The following is a 17,587-nucleotide window of genomic DNA, read 5'->3' on the forward strand; positions in this document are numbered from 1 at the left end:
AAGGTGTTGTTTCTTATCTATCCAGTTGCTTCACAAAACAGGTTAATAGGACTTCATTTAAAAATTATATTTCAGTAACACTTTTCCCTAAGCTTCCTTCTCTTTCTTTTAGTGCTGATGAACTACTCCTGACAGAAATGATGTTCAATGGTCTCTTCAATGACTTATCCGCAGAACAGGCAACTGCACTTCTAAGCTGTTTTGTATTTCAAGAGAACGTGAGTTACTTCAATTCATGAATTTTAGACCTACCAGCAGTATTGTTTATAATTCAGTTCCAGAAATTGGTCATAACAGTATGACCCATTGCATAGTTTTTAACCTTTCCTAAGGTGTTTGACATGAACTCCCATTGAACTTACCAAAAGCATTGCAGCTTCAGTGCTAAAATATCTTTCATCATGAGTGACATGCTGAAGGCTGTGTAAAATTGCAGTCCTTGTAATGAATCTACAACTGTTTCCTCCTCATGCAATGAAGCAACGTTAATAAATTCTCGGCATACATGCTTCTATTTATGCACATATACACACACACATCCTTATAACTTGAAATGTAGAGTGATGCCTATGTTATGTTATTTGAACAGTATCCTTGACCTGTTGATGGAAATGGCAGTACCACATGGAATTGATACCAAAAGAGATGTTAAAAACAGACCATATGTCATTAAAAGCAAAACCATGGGCATTTAATACCAGATGCTGTTGTTTTCCCGCCTACAAGCTGTATAGAAGTTTAGCATCATCAGGAAAATATAGTAAAAATAAACTTCCACATGAAATATTACTGCAGATAGCTAGCAAGATGTATCACTCAGGTTGATTCTAAATGTGGAAAGCACATAAGCAGCAGATGGTGATTAATTACTTTTGTTACTAGAAGGGATGCCAAGGTAACTTATTGTTTGTTAGAATATTGTGGTTCGCTCAACAATAGTATGTGGGTCTAAACACGTAAGACATAAAAATGTTGCTGTATTTGAATAGCCATATTTTCATATATAACCACTGATGTTTAAGTTATTAAAAGCATTTGCTTTTTATATTTGTAAAGACAAGTCTCTAAGAGTTAAAGTAGTAAATGATCAGCATTTTGGCAGTTCAAAACTATGGAACAGCTAAATGGAATGTTGGAAGTATTCAGAAAGCAGGTGCTTTTTTTTTTTCATACTGTTGGCATACTGTACAGAAAGATTTTGTTTTCTGATTTAGTTTGAGGAACAAGTACTTGGGGAATTCAGTAAATTTTCATTTGATAACAGGTTTAAGTCGTCATCGGAATAATTTAGAATGGATAATTTTGGAACACAGGAAGTTCCATCTGAACATGAGGAAAAAATTCTTCACTGTGAGGGTGACTGAGCACTGGAACAGGCTGCCCAGAGAGGTTGTGGAGTCTCCTTCTCTGGAGATATTCAGAACCTGCCTGGATGTGATCCTGTGCCACCTGCTCCAGGTGATCCTGCTCTAGCAGGGGGGTTGGACTAGATGATCTCCAGAGGTGCCTTCCAACACCTACTGTTCTGTGATGGCACTAGCACACACTGAACTTCTATTTTTGCATTTAATTTGGTGTAGAGCAAAAGCACATGAGATTATTTCACCTCTTCTTTTTCAGTCCAGTGAAATGCCAAAATTGACAGAGCAGTTGGCTGGACCGCTTCGGCAAATGCAGGTAATCTGTCTGAGCTCAGGGTTAACGTTAACATGAGTAAAGTGCATGAGTAAAGCATAATAAGCACAAAGTGAAGACTCGGGTTTGGATCATTAGTGAATTTGACTGGCACTGCATCTGTTTTTGCAGTGTGTAATAATGGGTTATCTTGTTTGCAAGAAATCTTTATGCTAATTTAGAACATGCCTTGAAAAACTTTTATAAGTTTGTTTACTACACTGTAAGTTGTTATTGCAGGCAGACTTAATGTAAGGAGTGGTTTACTTTCTGATTCTGAGTAATTTCACACTAAAAAAGGGAACCTCATCCTGTATGCAGTACCTAATAATATGCAAGCCTTTCTGTTGGTTAAACACTTAATCTGTTTAAGCATATTATAAATTTAAAATATCTTATTTTAAAGGAGTGTGCAAAAAGAATCGCGAAGGTGTCAGCAGAAGCAAAACTGGAAATGGATGAAGAAAATTACCTAAATTCTTTCAGACCCAACCTAATGGATGTTGTGTATACATGGGCAAATGGAGCTAACTTTGCTCACATCTGCAAAATGACTGATGTCTTTGAAGGTATGTTAATCAGCTCTTCTTTAGGAGGTGTGAGATGGTAATTCCATAATATGAAATGGTAATTCTGAATAACCTTATAATAGATCACAAAATTTATTAACTCAGATGCATTCAAGTATCTGCATGGCTGAAGCTAAGTGGAGAAAAAATTTATTGTTAAATAAAATTTATTTTTATATGTTAATTTATAGTTACACTGTTGATAACTTAGAATCTACAGAAGACATTTTAAAATATAGAGATATCCCTTATAAAAACTTTCTGTAAAGCTCAGAAATCCTAAGTATTGCAACAAAAAGTAACGCTTATCTTTGTTAGTTAAAGGGAAAAAAACCATGTTCCAAATGCTTGCCATTAAGTAGTACAGTTCTTGTGCTTGTCCTCTTTACAGGTAAGTGTTTTATTGACTTGGTAAATTGAAGGTTCCTCCTCCTGTCTTAATGATGGCAGAAGTGAGAGGTGGTAACCAAGTCTGGTTTGCATAATTCATCACAGCAGTGCAATGCAGATATTTGAAAAGCCTAGATGTAACCTACCACCTGGGTTAATTTGGTAGCTAAAGCTAGAGTGCTAGAAACTGCCCCTTGAGGAAGGATACTTAGTTTTCATTATTTTAAAAGTAGGATGACTTAAAGCCCAGACACATTGTAAAAAGACAAACCATCCACCTGAAGGTCAAACCAGAATGAAAAACCTAAATTCATCTTTTACCAGCTATGTTGAAAGTTGTGAAGAACAGTAGGATGGGTGCACCAGTCTTACAAGTCTGTGTGTAATGGCTGATATTTGAAAATCCTTTTTGAAGTTGTAACTGTCACCATTGTCTTGCCTCTCTCAAATGCTGTTTTCTTGTTTGTACGTACACAGATGCAAATGGGAGCCCTTAAAACAAAGGAATTCGTGCACTTCTGTAATCCAGTGCATAGACCCAGGAACTCTCTGAAGCAGGTTGCCTGCGAGCAACGGGAATCCTGGCAGTCTTTGATTGTGCCTTCAGCAGATTCCCCCTATTGCAATGAATGCCTGAGCCTCGCATCTGCTGTAGAGGCACCCTGCGTAAGGGGAACACAGGAGGAGAAGCAGTAGCTGGCTTGTGTTCTTATGTTGGCACTTGACTGTTCAGAATACACAGGGCAGTAACGTTTTCCATTTACCATATTTGGGCTAAGGCTAGTTGGTCAGCTTCGTCCCAGTCAACAGTGCTAGCTCCCTCAAAATTAGCTCTTACAGGCCTATTTTAAGAAGTTCAGATCTTGTGGCAGGGGTTGACGCATGATTCTTCCCTTAACTTTTAATAAGCTGGTTTTCTGTGCATTGTCCAAAAGGAAGGAAAGCACTTCAGACATCCACTGTCAGTTATGCTTACCTTAAATGCAGTGTAGTGTTGCTAAATCCCGGGGGAGTTTGCCCTGGTTAGCCAAGTTGCTGTAGTGATTTCAAAGAAATTAAAAACAAGAATACAAAAAAACCCAAACAACAAAACACAAACCAAACTCCAGTGTCCTTATTTTGATCTGAAGTACAAATATGTATTTTAAGTATTAGTGCTTCCTGTCTTAATTTCAATAGAGGTTGTTACCATGAGGTACAGCATGATGGCTTACTAAAACTCTAAAAGGAGGTGTATTTTCCTCCAATTAGAAATAATGAGTTGCTGCTACTACAGGGAGTCAAACTTCACTGTCATGCACCAGTTTTAGTAAGGAGGCAGAAATCTGTCCAGCAATTAGAGAGTGCATTGGAAGCCACCACTGCTTGTAAACTGTTTTTTCATGACACACACCACCACCCCCCAACTTCTTAAAAGCGCTTTCTGAACGATTGTGCTCTACATGAGTGAGAGACTGATGTTCAGCTTTGTGCTGCCATCCAGGCTAACAGGCACTAGCAGAATTTTTCTAGACAGAAATCTTGAGTCGATGGCATGCTTCCACTCTCACAAGCCTAAAGATATTCTGCTATTTTATTAGTATTGATGGTCAAGTGTCTGAAAGCCCTTTTGGGTGCAGTTATGAGTAGTGTGAAAGTTTGTAGTTGTGGTAAGTAAGTGGCTGCCTTTTCAGGTTGCAGCATAAGCCTGACTGCTCCAGGGGCAAGCGTGCTTGCCACGGATTAGAGCAGTGTTGATTGCCTAATGAAAATGAGTTGTCGTTAAGCTGAAATGTGTGTTGGGAAGAAATAGAAATTAGAGAAGCTTTTTAAAGCTGTAAGGAAGAATGCTAAACTGAGCTAAGTAGCCTATATTAATCAATTGCAGATTGACTGTTTTGTTTTGTGGAAGTATAGACAATAGTCATTTATTCCAAAAATGCTGTTTTTCATGCACAAAACAAGTACATCTGCAACAACCCCAGGTATGCTACCTGTAAATGAGTACACCTTGGAATGGTTGTCAGGGTTGGTCTTGTAAATGGGGAGGAGCAGGATCTTTGAGACCTGAGCGAGGGCCCGCCACAGTGCAGCGTGGCCATGCTCAGGGGAGCTGCCTATAGTTCACTTGGTTTGGCTCTGGGCTGTGTCCAATAGACTACATACGGGTTTTTTACCTTGTCATTGCAATAGTTTTTACAGTCTGCTGCCCTCACATTCTTAATGTAGAAAATGACATTGCCTACTGGCATCATGGTTTTTAGAAGAGAAGTGTTATTTTACTGAACTTCTCACTTTCCTAACAGCTTTGTAGAATGTTCTTTTAATATTGACAGTTTTTCTCCAGATACTGTGCCTTGTCAAGAGCTAGTATTTCATTGAACCATAAAAAGGCCCAACCCTTCCCTGCAATGGGCAGGGACATCTTCAACTAGATCAGGTTGCTCAGAGCCCCATCCAGCCTGACCTTGAATGTTTCTACAGATGGGCCTTCTACAGCCTCTCTAGACAACCTGTTCCAGTGCCTCACCACCCTCACAGTAAAAAATTTCTTCCTAATATCTAATCTAAATCAACCCTCCTTCAGCTTAAACCCATTACCCCTTGTCCTGTCACTACACTCCCTGATAAACAGTCCCTCTCCAGCTTTCCTGTAGGCCCCTTCAGGTACTGGTAAGCTGCAATTAGATCTCCCCGGAGCCTTCTCTTCTCCAGGCTGAACAATCCCAACTCTCTCAGCCTGTCCTCACAGGAGAGGTGCTCCAGCCCTCCCATCAGCTTCGCAGCCCTCCTCTGGACTCGCTCCAACAGCTCCATGTCTTTCTTGTACTGGGGCCCCCAGAGCTGGACGCGGTACTCCAGGTGGGGTCTCACAAGAGTGGAGTAGAGGGGCAGGATCACCTCCCTCGACCTGCTGGTCACGCTGCTTTTGATGCAGCCCAGGATATGGTTGGCTTTCTGGGCTGCAAGCGCACACTGCTGGCTCATGTTGAGCTTTTCATAAATCAACACCCCCAAGTCCTTCTCCTCAGGGCTGTTCTCAATCCCTTCCTCCCCTATTTACCCTATGACAGTTATTTTGTATACAGTAATTTTGACTGTAGGTGTGAGATGGTGCTGGAAGAAATGACCAAACAGCATGCTGTTTGCATAAGCATTAGGGTCATTTTGTGAAACTTGTTACAGTGACTTGGGTCAAGCAGAGAAGCAAGTTAAAAGAGCAGACAAACATCTAACAAACTACAGTGGGTATTATGTTGCAGTGTAGGAGCCATGTCAAGACTGAGCTTGTATGCATTACTGTAAGCATGCATTTGAGAGGTAGAGTGGCCCATAGACTCTTGAGTATCACAAAGTAATAAGGTAGACCATGTACTGGCTCTGCCAACTGAAGAACTAAGGGCTATCTAACAATAAAAAAAAAAAAACCCCCCACACCCCAAAACCTGTGTGTGGTGGTTCCTGAAGCAGCAAACTTGTAAATCCCCCAAACCTGCATGTTTTTGAAATAAGTCTTAACAAGTACTTGAAAGAAAAATCCCCTAGGAATTACTAAACTTCCCAGAAATATGAGATACTAGTTAGAGGCTGTGAAGATCAGATGAAAACAGTAACAGGACAAGCATTTGAAGATAGCTTCAAGGAAATGCCTGATGGAGAAATTTACTGTTAAATAGAAACCAAGCCCAAGACATATAGCTGTTCTAACCCTTGGCTTCTAGATAAATTGAACAGGGTTGGAGAAGGAACTATTGCTATGGTGCACAGTAGGCTCAAGCAGCTGAATTATTCAGTGACATGATGTGGCAGGGGATAGAAAGTTTTCCCTTACTCTTTTTAATACAGGTAGTATAATCCGTTGCATGAGAAGGCTAGAAGAATTGCTTCGGCAGATGTGCCAGGCTGCAAAAGCCATTGGAAACACAGAGTTGGAAAATAAGTTTGCGGAGGGTATGTATTTCACTTCCACCATGGAAGTAATTCTAGAAAGAAATGAAAGTTGGGGGGTGAGTGATTTGGTAATATAAGCTTCTGGTATTGACTTCATGGTAAACAGCATCATTGCTGTCTTTCTAGATAACATCTGTGTTTTAAAGTTTGGCTTAGAGGTAGTGTTTTGATGTATACTGACAGTTTAACCAAGTTTGTGACTGAAAATGGATGTACAGATACTTCTATTTAACACTTATAACACTATCTTTCTCTACTGCAAAGTATTACATGCCTGGAAATGTACTTAAAATAGTGATTGTGTCAAGTTATGACTGAGGGATATTAATATGATTTTCCTTTTTAATAGGGATTACAAAAATCAAGAGAGATATTGTGTTTGCTGCAAGCCTTTACCTGTAACAGAAGATATCTTCCAAAACTAGTATTAGAGCCACGTTATGGAACAAGTTTATCAGCATCACACAGTACTTCCAGCTCATCATTATTTCTTTTAATGGTGTGTATTTAAACCACAGTTGTTTCAACAAGGCAGGTACAAACAGCAGTAGGTAATATAACTGTTACCATGTTTTCAATAAAAATTTACAATTTGAATAGCTTTTTTCTTTTAAGCAAAAGCTTGAACCAACAGAAGTTTAAAGTTTAGATATACAGTAACTGTGGCAGATGTTTCTATATACAGGTAAAGTGAGTATCCAAGAGCAGCAGCAGTCCCTTAAAGGCTTACTTATAGGCTTTACTTATATTACATAGTTAGAGTTGGGAAAGTGTTTTCCTTTCAGCGAGCAGGACAGGTGAGGTGGGTCATTCTTCATGGTTGATGATTGCTGCCAAAGTGATTTCCATTTGTTGGAGTCTCATGTAGGGTTGTATGAGAATCTTCTTTTGGTTGAAATGTACATCCTCTCACTTTGAAGAAGTCAGACACATACACAACCTAAGTGAACAAATTAGTGTTAAGGTCCTGCACTTGTACCTCTTTGAAACAATGAGTAAATGCTTTTGCAGAAGGTAAACTCCATGATCAAAACTAATAAAAAGTTTTAAGAGATTAAAACATTTCTAGGAAGTCTCATATAAAATTCTTTCAATAGTTTTTTTTCCCAGCTGTTACCCCCCTTCCCCTTGACCCCCTTGAGCCATGGATGATTTAAGCCAAATTCAAGGCTTGTGTGCTAACTGCTTGTTCTAGCTTCCTTACCAGGCACTGCTTCATTACAGTAGCCATAGTTTGAACAGCTCTGTCTGAAGGAGCCAGATATGCTTGATGAGGGCCCTCATCACATGTATGGTTAAATTTATTCTCTAATATAGTTAGAACAGGACAGGAGAGCTTGTGCTTTACCTGAGGACAAGGTTTCAACAGTTAGTAGCTGTTATTCTCTGGAGTGTCACTTGCTTGCATTTCTTTAAAAGCTGGTTAAACCAAACTTGAATTCCTCTCCTTGGCAAGGTTCACAGTGGTTCCCTCCTCAATACGTGTGTCTCACCCACAGCTCCAGCAGCTATAAGGCCAACTCTACCTACGTTAGCCTTTCCTGCATTCCTTTGAACATACCACCTCACTTCCTTCAAGACAGGTGCCTTGATTCAATTCTGCAGCTTGCTGTCTTCCTGCTGTCCACTTCCAAGTCATACTAGTAGACACACTGGGTACAGTGCTGTATGAAGTGCAGTAAGTGAGAAGCTGTCTCTCACCATCCCTTCCCTTCCTACATCACCTCTTCCCCTCCCACTGCAAACCTGAGAACTGCAGAACACAGTTTAGGGCAGAAGAAGAAACGGGCTGGCTGATGACCCAGCATGCTCCTTCAGCTGTATGCCAGATGAGTTTCAGTTTCCACTTAATGCTGAATTTGCCTGACTCAATTTAGTGCTATTTGCAGTTGCTGCTCCAGCATGCTCTTACCTCAGTCGTCTGTTTCTGGAGGTGAACTCTTCAGTTCTTTCAGATAAGGGTTTGGGGGTGGGGGGGGGTGTATTTTTAAAAGTAATTTCCTCACCTTTCAACTCTGTTCACTTAATGTCACCTTCTACTCATTCTTGTATTACTAAGCATCTCTAAGATGTTCAAGGATATCTTAAGATATCCTCTTTGGTCATCCAATACCCTTCACTAAACTTGTTTTCCTAATAAAAGTGCCCTCAGCTTTTAAATCCTTCATGTTTCTTATTCCCTGTCTTCCTTTTCTAAGAAAGTGAGATTGCACAAAACTGATTATGCTTTAGTCAATATGCAGCCATTTAATAACAGCTAATGCAATATGGAGGGTTTTCCAGAACTGCTCCAAGATTTGTTTTGATGATTGATTGCAACAAGTAAATGAATGTCTTGAAATGAACCATACCCTTCTGACTTTCAGCTGAGAAAGCTTTTGTCTTGGAGGTGGTTCTTCCAGGTAAGCCTCAGTTCTTGGTAACTGAGTTCTTCAGTATGACCTCAATTAGCTCACATCTCTGGACAAGCCTCTGATCTGTCCCTTCCCATGGATGAATCAACCATGGTGCTCTGGTGACAGCCAGCACAACTGCTGGCACTGAGTCAGCCAGGCCTGCAGCTCCAAGTGTAGCTGGTGGTCTGTTCCTTGGGACAGCTTTTCACTTATCAGCACAGCTAAGCGTCACACACTGGCTGTTGTGAACACCCTTTTAGCACTCAAAATGCACACAAGAAATGGTGAAGAGGTCTAGTTTCCCATCAGACTGAAAACACAGGTTGTATGTGCTGGCAGATGTGGACACTTTCATGCTGTCCTTAAAGGCCTTTTTTGCCCTGCTTACCTCATGCAGTTCTCTGCTATTGTACTTGAGGTTCAGAATTTGGCTAGAAACAAGATTTGGTTATATAGAGGTCCATTCATTTTGCAGTTGACGGTTTCCATCTTGGTTGTTTGAAAAGCTCTCGGGTAGGGACAATTTCATGTTGGCTAACAGCTAAAACAGCCACTTATGTCATCGTTGGCCCAGAGTCCACCTCACTCCCCAAGGTATTATTGTTACACCCAGTTCAAGGAGTTGTTTCCCCTCTCCAGCAATTTTCAGAGCACTAGGAAGACAGGTCTGCTTTCTTCTGAACACAGCCTGCCGTTCTAAGGTGCCATTTATAAAAGCAGCATTTGCACACCCACCCCTTTACCCCCAGAATTACTTACAATGAGCACAGCTACCACTGCTCCCTGAATGAGTCCTGTTAAAACATCGCTCCAATGATGCTTGTAATCAGAAACACGTGAGAGACCCACATAGATAGATGTAGCAATAAGACCAAATTGTAGAGTAGGACGTACAAGTCTTGCCCAGTCTCCTTTCATTCTGGCTTGAAGGTAAAGCTAAAAGGAAAAGAAAAATCATTACAAAACACAGTAAGTACAGAAGCAGTAATCACATAAAATTCTTTTGGGTCTGTTCAAAGAGTTTAGTTGAATTTTGTGTTTAGAGACATGATAATGTCCACAGATGTTCCAAGTGCTGTACTCCCACAAGTATGCCAAGGTAGATTTTGATAGTCAGTGTTGGCCTTTATGTTTTATATAAAGCTACGTAACACCATCATATAGGTACTTGCTGTATTCATACCAATGTGACAGGATAAAGGTGCTGGTAATACCAGAGCCACTTAAGGCTTAGAGAGAATCCAATGGAAGTCAAACCAGTATTTTACTCCTGCCGTTAACTACAGGTAAGTCTGATACAAAAGAAATAGCTGGCAACCATCTATGTTTACAGTCCTTCAAATATAGGGAGCCCCATCTTGCTCTGAGCAGAAAGACCATTAACATCTTTAGTAAAGATTACATGTACTATACATAGAGCTGACAAGTTTTTAACTTTATTTTCAATTCCAGTCGCTTTTAGTATTATTAACTTTTAGCATAATACTCCAGCTGTAATTAAGGGTCAGAACTAACTTGACAGAATGATTGATAGCATCTAGGATCACATTCCTCGGTTGTCACTGGTGTAGTTCACTGAGCTCTGTCTGTTCTTAGTCCTTTGCAGCTGTGTATTAACCATGGTACCACTCTGGTAAACTAGTGGGTATGTGCAGTTCCCATGCTTTTTCTTTCCTCGCAGCTCTATTTATGTTGTGTATATCTATGCTTTTGATGTGTTACCTCAAATTCACAGTATTTAACTTTTACTTTCCTGTCTAATCTAAGACCCTGCTTTTTTCTCCTCTGGTCTGTCTAGGACAGAGACCTCTTATTTCAGCTATAAGAGGAACTTCTCCAAATCCACTCTGCAAACATCACTGAATTTATTCTGGAACTTGATGCCGTCATCAAAAAAAGGCACCATAGTTACCATATTTATGGAGAAGAACAATACTGTTGGAAGTTATATTTAACATTTCAAGTATATCTTTTTAGTACCACCTAGGAACTTCAGGTCAAGTACAAAACCTTAACTGACAGTCCTGTGAAGTCATAGAAGCTAACACACACAGGCTTCAGGTAAATCTCTGGTAAATCTCTCCATTGCCAACTTTGAAAGCCATGGATACCTTTTAGAAGCATTACATTGTAAATGTAAATACAGGCATAGAGCATGCACTGTAGAAGCAAAGGTGCTACTTTCCGAAGTTAATGTCATTTGGGGAATGTTTGATTGGTTTCTCTGAATAACTTATATCATAGTTTTAGCACGCTGACTTTTTCAGCTGTAAATGGACCATCAAAAAGATCAACCCTATCCATAGCTGGTTTTCTTTAATAGCAAGGTCAGGGTGAAAGCGGACTCTGAAGTAGCTACAGCTAAGCCTGAACTGGAAAATACTTTTTTTGCCCTCAGGTGGTGGACACTGCATATTTCTGGGGCCTTAATTTCACCACTAGGGAAAATACTGCTTAGCCACTTCAAAAATTAGCTGTTGCACAATTCGTTAAAAGGTTTTTTAATGTTCTTATATTAATGCTACTTCTGCATTTACCAACAGTAGACCAGAACACTACGTGAGTGCCAAATGGAGCAGAGATGGGTCCAAGGAGCACATATTGGTAGCCTAAAGAGAGCTGGCTGATGATTTGATACTGGCTGTTCTTTCCTCTTTCCCACTAAATTCTGCTTAAAACAGCTAAAAATACCTTACTGTAATAAGTTTTTTCCATGTAAGCATTTCTGGTAGTTAGCAAAGATCTATAGTCGTATTAGAAAGAAAGAGTTATGTGACTGCAGATAGGTGGGAAATCAGGTTTACTTCTGAACAGGAAAAAAATGAGGCAAGCCACACAAAAAGCAAACTTGGAAAGACGCTAGCCCACAACACCGAATGACCAGTAAAATAATCTGAACCTCCCTTACACAGCACGTATTCAGATTTTCTTTCTGGTTGACAAAGCATCAAACAAGAAACTTGAATTTAACATCTATGTGAAGACTTAATTTCTGTAATCTCAGTCATAGAGAAGATCTGGAGCTGATTTATCACCTGCAGAAGACATGGAGTTGGCTACAGGCTTCATCAGTTCTAGGTGCTTCTTCACACCGCCAGCTCCAGTAGCTGTACAGGAAACACCCAGAGCCCTTCTTGCACCTTCTACCAGCAGATGGATTTATACTGTGCTAAAACTAAGTGTGAGAAGGGTGAGAAACCATACCACAGATAAGTGTCAGTGTGACTGATCACTGCTGTGTTTTATTTCAGAAGTAGCAGCTGTTCTTCTGGTGCCAGTTGTTATTTTTGTTGAGAGTAATTGCTTATTAACCAGCTGCTGCAATGGCAAATTCCATGTTATTTTTAAGCAGGTAGCTTCAAACTGACACTGCTTTTAATAGGCTCAGGCAGTCACGTTCCCCCTGCAAAGATTCTTCCTGCTACCACTGCTCCCTCTCAGAAAGACAACAGCAACAGATTTGGGCTGCAACAGGCCAGCAGGGCTGCACAGGAAAATAAAGCAGCCAAAGAGAGGAAGGAGCTTTTGCCTTAGAATTCCATAAAATACAAACCAAGGTTTGGGTTGATACCCAAGCATACCCAAGAGTCATTTATGTAGTATTAGTCCTTATATAGCATTATATGCACAATATAGAGCTGTCCTAGTTTTAATACTGCATTAACACTTGCTACAATTTTGACCCTGTTGACTAACAGAGAGCAATGACTTCAGCTGTTTACAGAACCGCTCCCAATAGACACAGCATGCCTCAGGTTCTTTTGCTCCTCTGAAGTCATTTACAGCACAGGCTTAATGAAGGGAAATAGAAGCAAATCCTTGCCTGTCTCCCCACCCAAGTCTCTTTGCTAGAAAGGAATAAGCTTTGCAAGTAAAACTTGTCATCTACAGAAGCACCAGGAACTTTGTCATCTGGTTAATACTACTATAATGCCCCTTACCAGCATTTCACTTACTGCTGAAAAATTTATGAGCCTATGAACACAGTAGGAGCATCCAGAGCTATTCTGGGAGCAACATGCTCTTATCGGTGACAGCTATTTGACTACACGAGCTTCCCTGCTGTCCTGTTTCTGAGCATCCATCTGATTGTTCAGTAATACCATTCAGTTATGATCTATTTCTCTTCACTCCTCCATCCTGCTGTTTCTCATGTTTGCTTTGTTCCTTCTTTTTAAAGTCCACAAATAGATTTTGTAGAAACTTTCTTGTAATGGGATTAAATAATCTTAAGCTTTTTTCCCCTACTAGCTAAGGCTTACTCTATAATAAAAATATGTTCTCTACACCACACACATCCTGAACACAAGTTTCTTCTTAATCTATGGTCTAGTACTTCATTTCTAAAAATACACACAGGAATGAAGAGAAACTTAGAGCCACTTTGTGGCTTCTTGCAAGAAGCCACAGACATGAATGGAAGAGTCTCTGCAACTGCAGAATTACTTGCTACTCTTAATGTTTCTAGCATAGCTTTCAAGTATTTGCCTTTCCACCAAAGCAGTATTAATATACACATGCCTGTGTACCTAATTTTAAAGTACAGTGACTTTTATTCCATAGATGCGGCTTTTGGAGGTGTAACCATGCGGCTTCACAAGAAAATTTCCTAAAACTTAGTATCTATGATTCTGTGACCTCACATCCCCACCTTAAGGGCACAAAATTCTTTTAAACCTACCGAAACCTACACACGCAATTAACCAAGGTCATATTTCAGATGTTTAGTTTCTATACTTAAAATTCCTCAGTCACTTTTCATTCAATACTTTCTCAGCTTTTTTCCAAAAATCCTATTACACAAAAATTCTGTGCTGCAAAATGTTTTGCCTATTAAGGTATGGGAAATCAGCTTGCATTTTGATCCCTCCTTCAAGAACGGAAGTCGAAATTTTTGCGGGTTTTTTTTCTCTCCCACCCAGGATTTGTACCAATTGATCTGTTCTGTCACTTTTCAAAACTGGATTTTCTTCAATAGGATTTTATATTTCCTGATACCAAAAGGCCATGCTAATCTCATTTCCTACAGGTGTCCTGTTCTGTCTTAAGGAATAAAAGCAAACTTTCCCTTTAGAGCTGTACCTATCCTCCCCTCTTATTTTTGTCTTCTCAATCCTAATATGCTCACAGCATCATGAACTTAATAGCAAAACAGAGAGAGAATACAGTTTTCCTAGAGAGAAAATTCCCTTGTGATACAGGGAAATGAGAACACTCACACTCCTCAATTTGAGTACAAATAGTAAGAGTCTGGAGGAGAAACAAAGGTGCAGAAAGTCAGCTTCCTTATGAAATAAGCTCTACTTTGAGAGACCATAGTAGTTGATGCGTATTTGGGGAGAGAGCAAGTAAATCACATTTACTTAGCTTAGTGTTTTTATCATTAGTCTTGTCTAACTTTGGTTTCATGGTATCTGCCTGAGCATTAAGAAAAGAGCAAAGCAGTACTGCCACAGGGCTTTAACAGGCACAAGGTCCTACTGCAGTTATAATTAGTATTTGGATCCATTATTGACTACAGTTAGAAAAGCTCATACTTCAAAACAACTCCCCTGACACAAAAAGTCCCAAGAGCCACAAACAGTAATCGGTGCTGTGGAAATCCACCATAAGGATTCTTCCCAAATCGAGCAGCTCTGAAGCAGTAATGCATAAGCCACCTCAAGTGTGTGTCTATACATGTACGTGGTTGGCTTTGGGATTTCTGGGGTGGAGGCAGGGGTATGAAGGTACTATGTTTTGGTGGTTTTGTTAAAGAGGCAGGGGGTAGAAGGAAGATGGAGGCACCAGTGTTTGAAAGTCTTCAGAAAAAAAACAGCTTCAGAGTAATAGGATAAAAGCTGAGGCAAAATACTCCAGGAGACCTGAGGTTAGGAATAAAGGCTGAGAATCCAGACACAGTTGTAGGCTAGGAAAATTCCATTTCTATGGATATCCCAAGGACATCTTTACAGGACACAACCTCCCCCACTCCTAGGGTTGTGAAGTCTTCCATTTTGAAGTTGAGTAGATGCACAAAGTGCCAAAGTAACTGTCCACCCTCCATCAGTAAATAAGCATCACTGCCTTCCTGTGAGGAGAGGGGACTCCAGTAACCACAGTACTACGCACTTCTGCAAGACACAGTTTACACCTGAGTATGTTTGATACAACCAGTTAATTAAACAGGATCTTCCAAGAGAATCAAAGAGCTGAGACGTTTGCCCTGGACTCTTGCACAATGCTATAAAGCAACAGGAAACGAACATTTAGATGGATTTACCGCCATCTCCCTGTTCCGGTCCTGCTCAATAATCCAGCAGTACAGGCCAAGACACCTCTGCCCTGCTCAAACTAGGCAACGGGAGAAAAAAGTCCCCTTCAAAGATCTTCCAAGCTGTCTACTTCTGTGAAGGTGCGGAAAATAGCTTTTGCCTTTCTGCATGTTAGAGGAAACTTCAGAGACTTGTTTGTATAAAAGCTGTTATTCAGATAACTTTGTATAAAAGCTATTCATCATATTTCAGCTAGCACAAATTCTGGAATTCACAAAGTGTAAGAAATCCAGGAAATGGTTTTAAAATTGCAGTTCTGAGCACAAAACAATGGCCATGAGCCACAAGCTGTGCTGAGAAATACTCTGTCATATAGAATCTTGTATTTATGGAAATATTACATATAAATGCCATCAGCTTGTTTTATACCTGTAAGTACTGTATCCATGAATAAACACAGAGCTCTAGGCAGCAACCAACAAGACACTGCCTGCAAACCAGAAATCAATGTGCAGTTTGTTTCATGTGAAGCTTGATGTTAATCTGCATAATGCCTAGTCCATGTAATTTTAAACACAACAGGCTCACATCCAAAAAGAAAACTGTATTATAAAAGCACTACAGAGATGTAGCAGAATTCGTGAGTTAGTTACTCATGAGCTGGGGTTCTTAAACAAAAAAAAAAAAGCAACTCAAGACTTCGAAGTTTATTTTGTCTTTTTAATGAGATCTCTGCTTTTTCTTAATAAATACATATTTATGATCCCTGGTATATCTGCAATTATTATCTGTTCTTAAATTTTATTTTGATTGGGTAGAAAACAAAGGAAAAAGAAACAACATTTCAGAATTAATTTTTCCTCTTCCAGTGAAGGAAAAGGATACAGGTTTGCCATTACTTCAAGGTGGAGGTGTATCTGGGCTGCTGTTCAGAGGGATGGTCTGTCCCTTTTACTCTAACCATGTATTCCTGCTGACTCCCCTGTGCCAGCTCTGATGTCTGAATAACCCTACAGTGATCTGGTACACAGAACTGATCCATTGGACACCTGAATTAACAGGAAAAAATGACCAGACTAGTGAGAAAAGGCAGAATATATACTACTCTGGCCTCTAAGATATCTGCATGCTGCTGTCAAAAGGCAATTGATGTGCAAGAGCTGTCCCCGATGCAATGGGAAAAAATCCTGTCTGCCACTAGTAATATCCCAACTCTTAATTCAATATCAGAAGTACAATCATTCTATTCTGTACAGACATTTCCCACTGGACAAGTAATGGGGTTTGGGGTTTTAATCCTACAGCCTCAACTTGGCTGTACATTGCAGAAATAATTATTTATTGACATCATTTTACCATAAAGCAGGATAAACAATAACATTTTATTCCATTGCAAATGCTAACACTTGGCTCTTTTCTGATGAGAAAAAAACCCTAAATGTGTTCCTTCTACTTGGAGAAAGTATTATTCTGTTGTGGCTATCTAGTTACAGAAACCTTCACTAAAAAATCTAAGGACTGCGAGGTGTTGCTTTCAGGTCAGTTCTACAGGAGCCAGTTCACAATAATCTCATCACTACTGACAGCTGTAACTCCCAGGCAAACTATGGAAAAGTTGTTTTGCTTTGTTTGCTTAGTGTTAAAAATTCTAAATCCCAATATTAAAAGAATACTAGGAACACATACAAGTAGAAGCACAAGCGCCTCCATACTTGAGCCTCACAGCATGACCAGTTACCCTTTATTTTTCATCTCTGCTATAAGTAAGGTGCTTGGGTACTACCGACATCTACAGCCAAACAAAACATTTTCAGTGACAAATGTCTTTTCATTAGTTTTTGAAGACTAGTTAGTCCTCAACATAAAATAACTAAGAGATTTCAGGAACAAAGGTTAATCGGCACATTTAGGCCGACGAGAACAAAAACTGGCCTAAACCTCGCTTTCAGTTGTGTTTAGCCTCCAATCTCTCTGCAAAAGAAGGATGTGAGCCCAAGTCACTGAAACACCAGTCGCCTTCCCATTCTCATCTGTAATTCCCTGCGTCCTTGGACACACAAGATGTTCTTTCCTGATGAACTGTGGGAGAGCTTGAGAGCCACTTATGTTGTGCAAAGATTCATCATCCCCTTTCATACCAAGCCTGAGCAACACAAACACGTTGCCATCCCCAGAATAGCAGGGCAGCCTGGCTGAGTTTCTGCAGCCCTGTTCCTCATCCTGGGTTAGGCGCAGGCAAGGAAGTGCCCAGGCCAGCTACAGCCAAGACCGACTCCATTACAGCAACCTGATCCTCAGGGCCCCACTCATTTCTGCCAACTGCAACAGTTGCAGTGGGATCATTCTCACTCCTGAAGACAGCATGCATTTAGTA

At 40.1% G+C, this 17,587-nt stretch overlaps 2 protein-coding genes across 4 annotated transcripts in view; one reads left to right on the plus strand and one right to left on the minus strand.

Annotated features, from left to right (window-relative positions):
- MTREX (Mtr4 exosome RNA helicase) overlaps positions 1 to 7,156 on the plus strand; it is a 50,325-nt gene extending 43,169 nt beyond the window's left edge. For both annotated transcript variants that reach the window (XM_054808805.1, XM_054808804.1), the window contains 5 exons: positions 113 to 218; positions 1,621 to 1,677; positions 2,081 to 2,243; positions 6,459 to 6,563; positions 6,913 to 7,156. In XM_054808805.1, the coding sequence (XP_054664780.1) occupies positions 113 to 218; positions 1,621 to 1,677; positions 2,081 to 2,243; positions 6,459 to 6,563; positions 6,913 to 6,965 (484 nt within the window). In that variant the 3' untranslated portion in view covers positions 6,966 to 7,156. The remainder of the gene's footprint in view (positions 1 to 112; positions 219 to 1,620; positions 1,678 to 2,080; positions 2,244 to 6,458; positions 6,564 to 6,912) is intronic.
- Positions 7,039 to 17,587, minus strand: part of PLPP1 (phospholipid phosphatase 1) — a 67,349-nt gene continuing 56,800 nt past the window's right edge. For both annotated transcript variants that reach the window (XM_054808809.1, XM_054808808.1), the window contains exons 5-6: positions 9,719 to 9,895; positions 7,039 to 7,503 (exon numbers count right to left, since the gene is read on the minus strand). In XM_054808809.1, the coding sequence (XP_054664784.1) occupies positions 7,378 to 7,503; positions 9,719 to 9,895 (303 nt within the window). In that variant the 3' untranslated portion in view covers positions 7,039 to 7,377. The remainder of the gene's footprint in view (positions 7,504 to 9,718; positions 9,896 to 17,587) is intronic.

The sequence above is a fragment of the Grus americana genome, chromosome Z (assembly GCF_028858705.1).
Source record: "Grus americana isolate bGruAme1 chromosome Z, bGruAme1.mat, whole genome shotgun sequence".
Lineage (NCBI taxonomy): Eukaryota > Metazoa > Chordata > Aves > Gruiformes > Gruidae > Grus > Grus americana.